Source organism: Carcharhinus amblyrhynchos, chromosome 3 (genome assembly GCF_965287045.1).
Source record: "Carcharhinus amblyrhynchos chromosome 3, sCarAmb.v2.hapA, whole genome shotgun sequence".
NCBI lineage: Eukaryota > Metazoa > Chordata > Chondrichthyes > Carcharhiniformes > Carcharhinidae > Carcharhinus > Carcharhinus amblyrhynchos.
In genome coordinates, this window is record NC_137326.1 from 73125129 (window position 1) to 73141452 (window position 16324).

General features: G+C 42.5%; 1 protein-coding gene across 1 annotated transcript in view; it reads left to right on the forward strand.

Annotated features, from left to right (window-relative positions):
• LOC145340835 (glypican-1-like) overlaps window positions 1–4542 on the forward strand; it is a 190002-nt gene extending 185460 nt beyond the window's left edge. Inside the window, exon 9 of the mRNA XM_080185289.1 lies at window positions 2451–4542. Within this exon, the coding sequence (XP_080041415.1) occupies window positions 2451–2671 (221 nt within the window). The 3' untranslated portion in view covers window positions 2672–4542. The remainder of the gene's footprint in view (window positions 1–2450) is intronic.
• The last annotated feature ends 11782 nt before the right edge of the window (window positions 4543–16324 follow it).

The window sequence follows — 16324 nt, forward strand, 5'->3', positions numbered from 1 at the left end:
ATGTTAAAGAGAGGCTTAGTCCAGTTACTCAGTCTCTGAGATACTATGGATTGGGTTTGATGTTTAATCCACTTGAGATTTTCCTATTAATGACCCTCTTGCTCCTTCCTCATAATATTTTTATGTTTGTTTTTCTCGATATCCTGATTATCCCTCCTCCTGCTTCAGCCTAGCACTGAGACCATTCTCACATCTGCAGGCTCTCTCTTGATACTTTACTGCAGATAACACTTAGTTCACGTGAACTGAAACTCACTTATGCCCTGACTAAAGAATCAAATAAATAAATAAAAATAGGTCCCAGATTTTTGCGGCATCGACTATGGGAGTTCATGGGAGGATATCCATCCTATTTATCTTAAACCTTCAAATAAGCTGAAAATATCAGTGAATGCCAGACCAGTGAACGCTGGCTAAAATTGATGGTCAGACTTATTTACAAGCTAAATAATGGAAAGGACTGTTAACTGGATCCATGCTGGTTGGTGAAGTTAAAATTAAGACATGGCAGATCTCTTTGTTGGCAAGGGTTAATTGTCTAAGCAATGGGATAATGGTACTGACACAGGACTAAAATTCTAGAGAACTGGGGGAATTCTCTGGGGGCCCAAGTTCAAAACCCACCATAACAGCACGTAAAATTTGAATTAAATAAAAATCTGGAAAAGTCTAATGGTGACCATGAAACCGCTGTTGATCGTCTTAAAAACCCATCTGGTTCATTTAATATCCTTTTTAAAAAAAAGTGAAACCTTCTGTCCTACCTGATCTTGCTCGATGTGACTCCAGATCCATAGCAAATGGCATGGTCTGTTAGGTTAACTCTGCCCTAGGGCTGCAAATCGCATGATACATCATCTCCTGACTCTGATGCAAACTGTGAAACATATTATTTCATATTGATCACACTTTTATGTCAACGTTTTCCATTCTAAATTTGTATGCTGACTTGGCTAATGGAAGTTGCTTTTGTAAATATTTCACACTATACTTATACCCTCCTGCCACTGGCAGCACTGTGGTGCCGATGTTTAACGTCTGAACCTGTACTGTTCTCCAGCTAACCTCACTCCCTGCTTTCCAAATTATTGTCTGTTCTGACAATTCCTTCACCCCTATACTTGCTGACCTGCATTATCTCCTGGCCCATCATGCCTCACATTTAAAATTATCTTATCTTCAAGTCCCTCCAAGGCCTCAGTGCCCCCCCTCCACCTTAAATGGCCCCTCAAGGGCAACCAGGGATGGGCAATAAATGTTGGCCCAATCAGTAATGCCCACATCTCATGGAAGAATTAAAAATCCCGTCAGTCTCCCAGCTATCCCCTTGTATCGGTGTACAAATACCCATCACCAATGTATTTGCCATTAAATCTTAACAATGTGATTAATAGGACATTGACGAGGCTTATATGCAGGAAGCGGAAACAAAATCCTTCAAATAACTGAAAAAAATCAGATCGCATGATGATAAGTTGCTTTCTTTTGAATGTATCTCTTCCATTTGATAATACCCCTGCGGTGTGAATTTAGATGAGGAACATAGTGACAATTTCCAGTCCACAGTGTTCAGGTTTCCTGCTTGAGCTAAAATTGCCATGGGAATTATTTGAAAGCTTTGAACTTTGCACTTGGGTGTTAAAATCTAATATCAATGCCATATCCCTGCACTTCAATGGTTCAGTGATTAGATTAATTGAATTAATCTAACCTGTGGACTGTTGAACTATTCCGGTTGATATTTCATTCAGTCAGTTCTGACTATCTGACAACTTTTGGCATAACTAAATTAAGGAATGGTGATACTAACAAAGAAAATCTCTCTTTGACTAATATCTCCCATTGCCATGGTCTGTTAGGTTAACTCTGCCATAAGAATACTAAGGACTGCAAATCACAAGATATATCATCTCCTGAATCTGATGCAAACTCTAAAAAATGTTATTTCATATTGATCACACTTTTATGTCAACGTTTTCCATTCTAAATTTGTGCGCTGACTTGGCTAATGGAAGTTGCCTCTGGCAACATTTCATGCTGTAGTTATATCCTCCTGCCACTGGTAGTGCTGCAGTGCCTATGTTTTACATCTCCTCACCTGTACTGTTCTCCAGCTAACCTCTTGCCCCACTTTCCAAATTATTGTCTGTTTTGACAATTCCTTCACCCCTGTACTTACTGACCTGCATTATCTCCTGGCCCATCATGCCTCACGTTTAAAATTGCCTCCTTATTTTCAAGTCCCTCCAAGGCTTCACCACCCCCTCCCCCCATCCCAGTAACCTACATCAGCGTTACTTCCTCCAACCCCAAAGCTCCTCCAATTCTGGCCTTCTGCATGCCCCTGTTTTGTTTTTGCTCAGTGATTGACAAAGCTGGGAGTCCGGCAGGACCCGGGGCTGGGAGTATAAGGTACTCTTTTGTATTAACACATTTGAATTTCCCCACAGGTGATGATAGCAGTGGATCGGGAAGCGGAGATTCTTGCTCAGAGGATGGCTGTGGCAGGAGGAGGTTCATCAACCCTGCAACCAGGTCACCCATTGTCTATGCCATCCCAGAAATGAGCGGGAAATCTGATCTGGGAAGTGGGTGTAATGCCCTGCGATGCTCAGCCACCTTCTTTCACCTGTTGGCTTTGGCCCTCACCCTGCCATTTTTCTGTCGGTAGAATTCTTCATGGGGCACGAAAGAGAGAGAGAGAGAGACTGAGGCAAACCTTTGCCAAAAAGGACAAGTGTTTTGTTTAACTTTGCAACAGAAATAAAAGAATCTTATGGCTATTTGTAAATTCTGGCGGTGCTGGAGGTGAATATACTTTTCGAACACTTTGGGGAGGGGAGTTTCCTCTGTGCAGTCAGAGGAGATCCCAGTGCTTTTCAAGCCAAATTTTTCTTCTTCACCTTTGGGACATTTGGTCAACCCGTTCTCAACACAACACAAACACGGGCTCCCATTGAGAGATTCCTGTGTATAGAAAGGCTAATAATTAAAAATATCCTGAGGCTGAGATTGAACTCTTCTTGAAGGTAAACATGCCAGCAAAGTATTATCTGGTACACCATTGTACAACGACAGTACAGGCACCCACAGGGATGTCGTGTTGGATGTTATCCTGTGAGTCCAGATCAGTTGCATCACTGTGGAATACTAGGATCAGTCTCCCTGGAGATTTTTTTTTCCCCAATAGCAAGGCTATTTGGTTTTTCTTAGCCTGTAGTATATAAAGCGTTGGTATAATTGTTTGTGAAATGTCCTTATCGCGAGAGTCTCTTTCTCATGTTACGCCTTTGAAAGCAAAATGGCGGTCGATATTTCTCAAAGGCTCAGAGGGTGACTGATGCTACTTGTACTGATTTAATGCTGCACTGTCAAGTGGTAGAGATTACGACTTTAAGATGGGGGTGGAGTGGGGGTGTAGATAGGATGAGAGTGAGAAGTTACCTTCTCCTGGAGTTAAAACTTTGTTTTTAAATTGGATAATTGAGAATGCCCTCCTAGTAATTGTGACGTGCATGTCTCCTCATTGGCACAGACAGGAGTCTCCTGCTGTCTTAAGCAAACAAGTTACTTGTATTCATTTTTTTTTTCAACAGAAGGTTTAATGGAAAGATAGAATAAGCAGAGGAGAAGCTTTTAAATGTGAAAAATGATTACAAGCACACAAAAAGCCAACTTCAAGCTGCACCAGGGCAGCCAATCAAAATTCAGCAGCAAGTGCAGAGGAGAACGATAGATAAAATGGCTCCTTTGCTTTCTGGTTCTTGAATTTTGAACTTGCTGAAAGAACAAGGTCAATAAATGGGTGTAGTGATGGTGGTGGGGCTGATAAAAGGGAATGGGCCTTAGATCAGATACCTTATGTGTTGTTGTCCATGATGTTGGTAGAGGTGTAGCAGCATTGTTGTGTTTTTAAAATATGGCAACCATTTTGAGCTCAAAAGACAACAGGCAATAGAGGCGTTCAGAGATAGGAATGCTGGGAAATGTTAGGTCTGAAAACGTTGGTCACTGCCTTTGAACTGCAATAATTAAATAAGGAAAAAGTAATTAAGATGCATTGCTTGAAAAAGACATAAACAGGATATCTCACCAGTGGGTCAGGGCTGGTTTTGTTGTGGTGATAGTGAGCTGGCTGTGGGACACCTGTTCAGCTTTCTAGTTTTACCCATGATTCTTGGAATTAATTTTGTCCTCAACATTGCATTTGCTTTCAAAACAAGATTAAAAAATCAAAATTGCACTTGAAAATAGCACACTAACCTCCAATTTATTTCCGTTGGCTCTTTTTTAACATTTCTAATTTTCTGGTTAACATTTCTGTTCAAGCCTAATACATACAACCAAAATTAATTCCAGTCTTATCTAAAGTAAGAAGTTAAACATTTCCTCCAACAATGATTTGATGTAACAGTGGTGACTCTGGATAACCCCTCACCCGGTGGTGACTCTGGATAACCCCTCACCCGGTGGTGACTCTGGATAACCCCTCACCCGGTGGTGACTCTGGATAACCCCTCACCCGGTGGTGACTCTGGATAACCCCTCACCCGGTGGTGACTCTGGATAACCCCTCACCCGGTGGTGACTCTGGATAACCCTCACCCGGTGGTGACTCTGGATAACCCCTCACCCGGTGGTGACTCTGGATAACCCCTCACCCGGTGGTGACTCTGGATAACCCCTCACCCGGTGGTGACTCTGGATAACCCCTCACCCGGTGGTGACTCTGGATAACCCCTCACCCGGTGGTGACTCTGGATAACCCCTCACCCGGTGGTGACTCTGGATAACCCCTCACCCGGTGGTGACTCTGGATAACCCCTCACCCGGTGGTGACTCTGGATAACCCCTCACCCGGTGGTGACTCTGGATAACCCCTCACCCGGTGGTGACTCTGGATAACCCCTCACCCGGTGGTGACTCTGGATAACCCCTCACCCGGTGGTGACTCTGGATAACCCCTCACCCGGTGGTGACTCTGGATAACCCCTCACCCCTTGGTGTCCCTGGATAACCTCTCACCCCTTGGTGTCCCTGGATAACCTCTCACCCCTTGGTGTCCCTGGATAACCTCATATCGAATGGTGATATAGATTATGCTCTCAGCTACCCTCCACCCCACACCCTACGGACAGTTTTGCCTCATTTTACAGAAAGTAATCTTTATGGTGTCCCAATACCATTTGTTTATGGGCCTCCCTCAAACAAAATCTGCTTTTATTTTTAAACAGGTACATTTTCTAGTTTGCTAGTTTGCAGATATCACACGGTAGCTTTCTTTATTCACATTTTTACATTACTGAGTTTTTACTCAGTTATTCTTCATGACATGCTAAATAAAAAAAGGCCAAAACAAAGCCGAATATGTTGCCAGCTTAAAATAGAAGCTATCTGTCAGGACTTGACAGATTTGCAAAGATTGCCACTTTCGAACCTTGTTCAAATCATCCAAATCTCCTCCAAATATTTCATTTATTAACAGCTGTTTTGTTATTCTTCTGCCTTCAATCTACCCAGACAATAGAGGATTAAATCTGTGTTTTTCTTGGTCCTATTTTACATGCATATTGCTAATACTCCAGCTGGTGATTGTGATTCTATCAAAAAATATATATTTTAATTTTTTTTGCACTGTCTTAACTTTAGGTTTTAAAATAAAATGTAATTGGGACCAAGCTGGTTTTAAGTTTAAGGACTTCACAATGCTGGAGGCGCTATTTTTTCACTGAATGTGTTATTTGATCCCCAGCTTCATTCCTGGCCCCCACTTCTCCCACTGTCTACTATAAAAATGCTTCTGTTATTTGCAGTTGTCTGGATAGCGCTTTATGTGCTTTTGAGTAAAACCTCCCTCTATATTTGATGGGTAATGTCTCCTCTCATGCTGCTCCCTCTGTTGTGAGTCTCCTCACTTCTTTCTCTGTGCTTTCCATGTTTTCTGTCAGTTCCTTTCCCCGCCACCAGCCACCCCACTCCCTCCACCCCTCCTCTCTCTTTCACGGTCTGTCTGAATTGTTCTCTTGCAATTTTCTTTTCCCCTTTCAATTATCGTTCCCTTGCACAGTAGGGAGTGAACTTTTACAACAAGACTAGAGATGCAGCTTACAAGTGATTAAAACCTCTCGAGTGAATGGTTTAGGAATTTTTATATTACCGCAGGTGTAAATTTTTGTAGAATCTATTAAGTTTAAAAAAAAAACGACCTTTTGATGGCAATGGCAAGGAGTGTAATGGGTTGGGAGAATGACTCAATGTGATCGGGGGAGAAAATTTTTTTTAAACCTTGGGATCCATGTACCAACAGTAGTTCAGTTACTGTATGGAGGAATCTATGTATATTGCTTTTGGGTACCAAACCAATTGAATGACGTTGCAAAAGGGAGGTCTAGCTTAATATGTGGAGAGCCCTTGTCCAATGTGGAATTGCTAGTTGATCTGGCTTCAGGAGGCTTCCCTTTCACTCATCCCACTAACAGGTCACCTTTTGTGAGTGTGGAGAAGGCATACTGTTCAACAGACACAACATAGTAACCATGTACATCTAAAAATAGTGAAACTTAAAAGGGCATCTCCATTCCTTTCCCCATCCCTTCAACCTTCAAGTTGTTTTAACTGTTCTTTCCTGTCTTTTGTACTAATATCAGCTCAGGGTTCATGCAGTTCTGACACTAAGTATGGAGAGACAGGCCTTGAAAGGCCTACCTTTATCCTGTGGTCGGTCATCTTTTGGGAATTCATTTGGGATGGGGTAGGGAGTTAGCATTAGAACATCTTGTACACCGTGGGTATCACATGCATCATGACTAGTCTTTAAAAAAAGGCAGTGTTTGACTTATTGGGGCCTTTCAACTGCCTCTAGTTTCTTGGTCCTGTTTTGTTTCGATTGCAAAACTGTTGGGCTTTTCTTTTGCCATTCCTGGAGTAAGGGTGGTAGTGAGGTCGCTGGGATTTGGCTTGATCTCCCTTCAGAAAAACCAATCGTATTAAATCTGGTATGTATAATGCACAAATGGGGCCCTCACAGTTTGTTAGTCTGGAATCAAACACGAGCAAGCATGAGAGAGATTGCTGGAGGAAAGGGTTCTTCATGGCCGTCCCTCCCTTAAATTTCCAGATGGAATTTTCCTCTCATTTAATTGTCGTGAGGTTATGTTATACTAGCTGGTCCGAAGGTCGACAAATCAGAGGCTCCATTTTGCATCCCATAGGATGCATTTCTCTCGCTCCCAATTCCTGCTCTGGTTGCCAACAATTTTCTCAAACATTTCAGTTTGTTTGCCCTTGACATCAAAATGTTGGACAGGCGTTGGGGAGAGTGCCATGAGAGGACCTCATAAATGGCTTCTAAGACAAAAGTGTATTGTCACCATGACAACAGCAGCCTTAGGCCTAGGTAGCTTAGCCCCAGCCCTTGTGGCCACGTAAAACCAGTGGATTATTTTTCTCAATTCATGGGCTTGTAGGTAACAACTTTGTCCCATCAAGCTGAAACACCTCACAAGTCATTCTGTGCCTTTTTAAAATCAAAAGGAATGTATTAAATGTCAATATGGTAGTCTCCCTTTACTTTTAATGTTGATCGTTTAATTGGGCTGTGTACTGTCAATAACCTCCAAGACTAAGATGCTTTGGAAATCAGTGTTGTTAAGTCTTTCTTTATTGTGTTATTTTGTTGCTTTAAAAGAATAACAAAAATACACATTCACCCGTTTACTACACTTTTGGTTTCAAAGCTTTTCAGAAAATAAAAAGAACATTTTGAGTCTATAACGTCTCAGCCATTCTTCCTTCTTTCAAAGCTCACATTTCACAGCAGCCAATTTTGAAATGTAACCGGACTTCTCAGGCCGTTCTCGCTGGCTTAATTTTTTGCCCCGCCAGCAGTGCCCCCACCAATCTCAACCATGGATTTCCCGGTGGTATAGGGTGGCTTCAAAGGGAATTTCCGTTGACAGCAGTGGAATGAAGAGGCACGCTGCTTTCTGCTGTTGAGAAAAATGTTGAGAGGGAAGGCCAGAGAATGTCGGCTGTAGTCAATGCTGCATTTTCAAAAGGCATGATGTGGATATGCCGGCGTTGGACTGGGGTAAACACAGTAAAAAGTCTGACAACGCCAGGTTTAAGTCCAACCGATTTATTTGATAGTAAACTCACTAGCTTTCAGGTTTGTCCCTTCGTCAGGTGAATGGAGAGTTCTGGCCTCAGACAGAGCATATAAAGCACAGACAGTTTACAGATCACTGATTAGAATGCGAATCTTTACACCTAACCTTCTGTTCAAGTCCTAAAGTGGCCGACAGTGTAAGTGGAAGGAGCACTGATCACAGGTTAAAGAGACGTGTATTGTCTCCAGACAGTACAGTAAGTGAGGTTTTGGGATCTTGGGTTCATGTCGCACTATCTGTAACCCCCGTGACTTGCCTGGGTTTGCAAAACCTCACTTACTGTACTGTCTGGAGACAATACACGTCTCTAACCTGTGATCAGTGCTCCTTCCACTCACACTGTCGGCCACTTTAGGACTTGAACAGCAGGTTAGGTGTAAAGATTCGCATTCTAATCAGTAATCTGTAAACTGTCTGTGCTTTATATGCTCTGTCTGAGGCCAGAACTCTCCATTCACCTGACGAAGGGACAAACCCGAAAGCTAGTGAGTTTATTATCAAACAAATCGGTTGGATTTAAACCTGGTGTTGTCAGACTTTTTACAACTTTTCAAAAGGCAGCAGTCAGCTTGCACACACACAGGTCACACAAAAAGCAAAGTGATAAGGAGCAGTTTTTTTTAGTGATGTTAATTGAGGGTAAATATTGTCCAGATAAGAATCATTCATACTTACTATCTTCCATGGCCTCAGGACTTCCCAAAGTGCCTCAGAGCCAATTAAGTACTTCTGAAATGCAGTTACTGATGTAACGTAGGAAATGTCTGTGCGCAGCAACCTCCCAGGTGCACAATATCCTGCCAAGAGCCAACACACGGACCTCCAGATCCTGGGCGTTGAATCTGGGAGCTCATAGAATCATAGAAACCCTACAGTGCAGAAGGAGGCCATTTGGCTTATTGAGTCTGCACCGAGAACAATCCCACCTAGGCCTTATCCCCACTACCCCACTAATCCCTCTAACCTGCACATCCCAGGACAGTAAGGGATAATTTTGCATGGCCAATCAACCTAACCCGCACATTTTTTGGACTGTGGAAGGAAACCGGAGCACCCGGAGGAAACCCACACAGACACGGGGTGAATGTGCAAACTCCACACAGACAGTGACCTGAGCCGGGAATCGAACCCCAGTCCTCGGAGTTGTGAGGCAGTAGTGCTAACCACTGTGATTCCTGGCTCTAAACTAAAGTTCTTCTGCCTCTCTAATTGAGTGTACAAAATTATGAGGAGGGCTAGATAGGAAAAACAAGTCTTTATCTTTTCCCCCAGTTGAAAGGTCAGTTACCAGGGAGCAGATATTTAAAGTGATGGTTTGAAGGATTAGAGCAGACATGAGGAAAACTTTTTCACCCAGAGGGTGGTGAGCCTTTGGGATTCATTAAGTTGGTGGTTGAGACTGAGCAGAAGTGCTGAAACCTGCAAGGCTACAGACCAGATGCTGGAAGATGAATTTAAAATGAGCAGCTAATTTATATTTTCTTTATTTGGGCCAGCACAGAATGATGGGCTGAATGGCCTCTTTTCCTCACTGTAACTTTATTATGGTTCTCAGGTTCTATCTCTTGCACCACAAGTATAGCACGGAGGCAGGCTTTATACTGAGCCTGGGCCTGCCTCTGCTTCTGAGCCTGTTTCTGGCTCCACGCAGTCTCTGAAGGAAGCTGGCCCACCTCCAGCCCAATGCTGCCTCCCTGGGACAAAAATATGGAAGGTGGGCTCTTCGGAGACAAGGGCAGGATGGCAAAGTCAGGAAATTTCTGTCTCGACAATGAAAATTCAGCCCTTTGTTTTCGTAAGACTGTATGTAGTGCCCGATTCCAGTTATTAATTCACCTGCAAGGAAATGGAACCCAAATATTCCTTTAACCTCCAAGCATCAGGTCACTTTGACACATTCAAATGCCTACAGCAGTTGATAACCTTTGATGTTCTGATGGGTCAGGTTGAGCAAGGTTTTTGATTTGACAGAAGTCTACCCTTGATATAAAAAGTATTCTACCCCCAAGTGGTGATTTGACATGTGTCAAGCCTGGGTAGTGTGTGTCAGTGAAAATTTCAGCGCTTTCAATACAAGGGCAGTTGTGGCGAAGCTCAATCCCGTTCAGAACTTCAGAGACTGAAAAAGCCTATAGAATCACAAAGGGATGACTGGAGTTTGGGAGAGGGGAGATAGATAGAGCGGCTCATTAGTCTGGGAAGGGGAAGTGGGAGCAATGCATTATTGCAAGAGGAAGGTTTCCACTGCACTTAAACTCATTGTTGGCAAGACATTGGGTTTGATCGAGTTTACAAATTGATTTATAGGAGTGGTTGATTTTTAGAAACCAGGAGAACTCTAATGATTGGTCTCCTATGAAATGGTTTCTTTCTGAATCAGATTGACAAATTGCCAGAACCTGATGGCTTTCATCCCATTGATAAAAATAGGAAATAGTTATCTTCCAAAATTCTCTTGACTTGTGAGTTGTCTCATTGGATTGGGAAATTGCCAATGTTACTCCAATATTTAAACAAGGTAAGAGAGAGAAAAACCAAGAAATTATAATGTTGTCTGTCCAACATCAGCTGTTGGAAATCTAACTGAACCAATTATAAGCAATAGAGTAACTGAGCACTTGGAGGAATGGATTTGGATAAGGGAATTGTCATGTTATTAATAAGGGAAAGATGATTGGAATGTGTTGTATATTTTGACCAGCCCACTTATACAACAAAGGTGAAACAATGAAAAAGGCAAAATTACTGCAGATGCTGGAATCTGAAACAAAAATGGAAAATGCTGGAAAGTCTCAGCAGGCTGACAGCACCTGTAGGGAGAGAATAGAACCAACTTTTCAAGTCATAATGATCCTTCGACAGATTCGAGTCAGGATGATCTTTTATTCTCAACTCTGACAAAGTGTTATCCTGACTCGAAAAGTTGGTTCTATTCTCTCTCCACAGGTGCTGTCAGACGTGCAGAGATTTTCCAACATTTTCTGTGTTTGAAACAATGTTAAGATTGCCACACAGTATGTTGCTTAGCCAATTCATAGAATCCCTACAGTGCAGGAGGCCATTTGGCCCATTGAGCCTGAACTGACTGCAGTCCCACCCAGGCTCTATTCCCATAACTCCACCTATTTATTCTGCTAATGCCCCTGACACTAGGGTCAATTTAGCATGGCCAATCAACCTAACCTGCATATCTTTGGATTGGATCTTTATTAGATGGATGTTGCTCACTTACAGTACAGGATGGAAGAGGGGGAAAATCTCCCAAACGCCTCTGATGACATCACCATGCAATCATGTGACACACTACGCAGATAGTTTACAATACATAACATTCCTCCCCCTTTATTCCAGTAGTGCAACAACTAACATTAACTTTAGTTCCTACTCACTATGAACAGCAATTATTTTACCAAGTGTCATTATTAGCATTTTATACTTATACAATAGTCTTTTATATGGAAGTCAGTTCCATAGAATCCCTACAATGCAGAAAGAGGCCATTCAGCCCCTTTGAGTCTGCACCAACTGTCCAAAGAACATCGCACCCAGGTGCTCCGTTTTGCCTTATCCTCATCAGCCTGTGCATTTTCAATGACTAATCTATCTAACCTACAGATCTTTGGAGGGTGGGAAGGAACTGGAGCATCTGGAGAAAACCCACACACACATGGGGAGAATGGGCAAACTTCACACAGTGACTCAAGGCTGGGATCAAATTTAGGTCCTTGCCACTATGAGGTAACAGTGCTAATCATTGTGTCACTATGCTGCTTAGGCAGAATCCATCATTCAGGGGTCTTTGCTTTCCTGCTCTCAGTAGTCCGTTCACCACTTGGCATAGGTACATCATCTGCCAAAGTTGGTTCTTCAGCTTCTACAGATGTTGATTCAACTGGTGTAGAATCTGCATTCAACTCAGCTGTGGTCATAAGTTGAGGGATTTCTAAACCTTGAGTGTTAAATGTTGGCCTTTCAGATACTGACTCTGCAAATTATTTTTTTGAAACGAGGATTTGATCTGTGTGCCTCCTCCAAACTCTCATCATTGGTTTGGCTGTGCCAGAAATAGGCCCTGCCTTTGCAAGTATTGTGGCAGATCCCACTTCTCACTTGAAGAGCAGTTTCTCGCTAAAACGCTTTCTCCTTGGTCAAAGCTTCTTGTTTTTGATGTGTATTGATAGCGGGTAGCTTGGTTTTGTTGTTATTGCTCTATGATGGTAGGACAGTAACATTTAATTGGTTGCTGTCTGTACAATTTGGAGGGTGGCCCCACCAGCCACCTGTCTTAGACATACTAATTTTCTTGATATCCGTGTAGTGTTTAATTGTTCAATTATTTGGACAGCACAGTGGTTAGCACAGCTGCCTCTCAGCACCAGGGATCCAGGTTCGATTCTGGCCTTGGGTGACTGCATGGAGTTTGCACATTCTCTCTGTGTCTGCAGTGGTTTCCTCCGGGTGCTCCAATTTCTTCCTGAGATGTGAGATGTGAAAGATGTGAAAGTTAGGTGATTGGTAATCTTAAATTGCCCTTAGTGTCTAAAAGTACGTAAGTTAGATGGATTAGCTATGGTAAATGCACAGGGATTAGGGATGGGAGGAGGAGGGTGGTGGTGTGGAGGGATGTGGGCCTGTGTAAGATACTCTTTAGGACTCTTTGGTGCTTCAGTGAAGACTCCATGATTAACAAAATACTGCGGCATGTTCGATGTGCTGAATGGCCTCGTCTTTTTCTCATGGCCTGCAAATTTCACTAAATGTGGTTGCAAATATTATCCCTGACTTATGATCAGTTGAGCTTCAACCTCAGTCCTTTATGTTTCGCAGCTTTGTTTTAAATTACTTGTGTTCTGATCCCTGTTTTTTACTCAAGTTTGATTGACAAGGAGTAGCAGCATCACTCTCTAAGTCCCTTTAGGTTCTTTGACAGATGACACCATTTTCTCCCAGTGGAGAGAGCTGCTGATGATGACAGGATCTGAGAATTTAGAAAGGAATGATCACTCGCTGTGAAACCGGCTGTGTTCATGAAAATAGCTCCATAATTGCTGTGTTTAATGCTGTGGAGTATACTGCTCATTTTCACTTACAAAACACTTGACCATGACCAGGACTGCAGTTCCAGTCAGCAAGTGTTGTACCACAGAATACAACTTTTGATACAAAAATTGAAGAATTCACAAATTCCTTGCCAATAAAACAGAGAGTGGCGAGAATGTGGAGCTTGCTGCAATTGGAACTGAAATAATTGACGTGATAAATATGGATACATTTAAGGGAAGCTACATGAGGGTGGAAGGGATAGAAGACTATATTGATAGGATGAAATAAGTAATGTGTTTGGAAGTTTTCATGGAGTAGGCTCAGTGAGGGGCCTGTTCGTGTGATTCAAATTTTCTGTCAATCTGCATAGAATATGAGATTTTTTTTAAATCACAGACTAAATTGAGGTAATTCATATGTCTTCCCTTTTATTGCCCATTTCTATAGCTGTAAAGAGACTGCAGAGTTAACACAAGGGTGTTAATCTGAGTATATTGTATGGGATTGCAATAACCTTTGACTTCAGAGTAGCTCAAGCCAAGTTTAAATAAAACAAGACTCGATTTACTTTGAAGAAGCTTAAGGGATGGTGATCTAACATCTTCATTGAAATCCTCCTGGGTCTCTGAGCTCATTATAATTGTTCTGGGCAGCATGGATAATGATACCCATGAGCCTCTCCACTAGGCGATACACTGACCGATCATTTCCATCTTGACTGAGGTGGTCATTTTTATTTCTGCAGAGTGCAGATTGTAATTGTTAACAGGATACGGTCAACTTAATTCTGATGATGTGTGTATTTTAGAATAGAGAAAGAGAAAGAGCTGCCAAAGGTGCTTGCTCCTGACCATGCTGGTGATAAGAAAATGATTGCTCTTGAGAGGGCTGCCTTGGGATGTCTTTCTATGTCAAAGAAAGATCAGACAGATGCCAGTAATGAAAGCAAGCTCTTCACCGTGACCTTGTTTCCAACTATTTAATTGCAGACTGGATCCAACTCCCTTCCCCGCATTCTCCTCACCAGTGTCTGAGACACACATAACCTCACTAACCACCACGCACACACACCTAAAGGACATGGAGATAACATAACACTATTAGCAACACCTTCTTCAAAATGAATGAGAAGACAGTCAGTAATCTACTCGATACTGGACTCTACCCAGCCTTTTCCATCTCCTGGAAGACAAGGGTGTAGTTGCTTGGCAACTACACCCTCCCGAAAAGCTAATTAAGTAAAATGCCAGAAAATCATTTCACTTTAATTGTTTTTGGTTCCCAAGTGAAACTGTTTTTTTGATGGGAAACCGTATAATGAGTATTTTTATTTCCAAAAACAATATTAGCTAATATTTCTATGGCAATGATTGCTTAACAGCATTATTGGAAATATTTTACTAATGCACCATAGCACAGATTGGCTTCTACAAAGTAATCTGCTTAATGATCAGACAATAAGATGTGTGTTTGCGAAAAGCTGGAGCTCCGTTTGATGGAATCTGCCTTACACATCATCAGGCGTAGACTAAAATCATGAATAGGTCACTGAGACAGTGGGACGGCGGCGCGGGCTCGTTGGGCCGAAGGGCCTGTTTCCCGTGCTGTGTTGTTCTTTGTTCTTTGTATTCCACGCAGCTTCATTTGTTTATTCATTATTTTCTTCTCTTCTTTCCCTGTATCTGACCATGCTCTCATCTTTTTCCCAAAAAAAGCTCAGATCCCTCACTCCATAATTCTCCAATACACTGTTCTCGGGTTGCCAACCCTCCAGGAGATCACCACCTTTAGGAAACTTGTGCTGTTTCCATGTACCTGATGCCTTTGCTTTTCTCAGTGATACAAGTCACGGATTTGGAAGATGCTTTCAATGATGAATGATGAATGATGAATGATTCTTTTGCAAATTGCTGGGCTGCATCTTATCGATGGGATATAGTGCAGCCATTGTGCACCAATGAATGTGAGGGAATGTTTGAGATGGTAGACGGGGTACCAATCAAGTAGGTTACTTTGACTTGGATGGTGTCCAGGTTCTTGAATGTTGCTTTAACTGTACTCATCCAGGCAAATGGGGAGAATTCCATCAAACTCATGTCTTGTACCTTACAAATTGTGGACAGGCTTTGGGAGTCAAGAGGTGAGTTACTGCAAAATTTCAAAACTCTGACTGCTCTTGTAACCCCAATATTTATGTGACTGATCCAGTAAAATTTCTGGTCAATGATGACCTCCAGGATATTGATGATGGGGGATTCCATGACAGTAATGCTAAGGGTATCAAGAGGGAGTTGGTTGGCCATTCTCTTCTTGGGGATTATAATTGCATGGCATTTGACATGAACATTACTTACTGCTTATCCTGAGCCTGAATGTTGTTCACACCTCATTGCATGTGGGCTTCGAATGCTTCAGTATCTGATAAGCTGTGTACAATAATAAACCTTGTGCAATCAGCAGCAGACATCCCTACTTCTGACTTCATGACAGAGGGAAGACCGTTAATGAAGCATCTGAAGCTGGTTGGTTCTGAGACATTACTCTGAGGAATATCTGCAGTGATGACCTGGAGCTCAGGTGATCAGCTCTCAACAGCTACCATCATCTTCTTATTTGCTATGTATGCCTCCAGTCAGTACAAAGATTTCCAATTGATTTCATTGACTTCAGTTCTGCTAGGGCTCCTTGTTGACAGACCAAATGTTGCTTTGCTATCTATCACTCTCACCTCACTTCTGAACTCAGCTCTTTTGTCCATGTTTGGGCGAAAGCTGTGGTGAGGTCGAGAGATGAGTGGCCTGGATGGGAGCCAAACTGAGCATCGGTGGGCAGGTTACTGCTGTGGTAATGTGAAAGCACAGTGAGCAACATGTTCCATCATTTTGCCAATGATTAAGTGTAGGCTGAATTTGATTTGACCCTGAGGTCATAGAATCCCTTCAGTGCAGAAGAGTTCATTTGGCCCATTGAGTCTGCAATGACTCTCCGGGTGGTATTTTTTGGCCTCACTCACCCTGAAACTGGAAAACCCTACCCGAGGTCAACAGACCTTTCCATAATTTGCCCCTCGCCTAGATTTGACAGGGGGGATGATAAAATTTGCCCCTTTGACT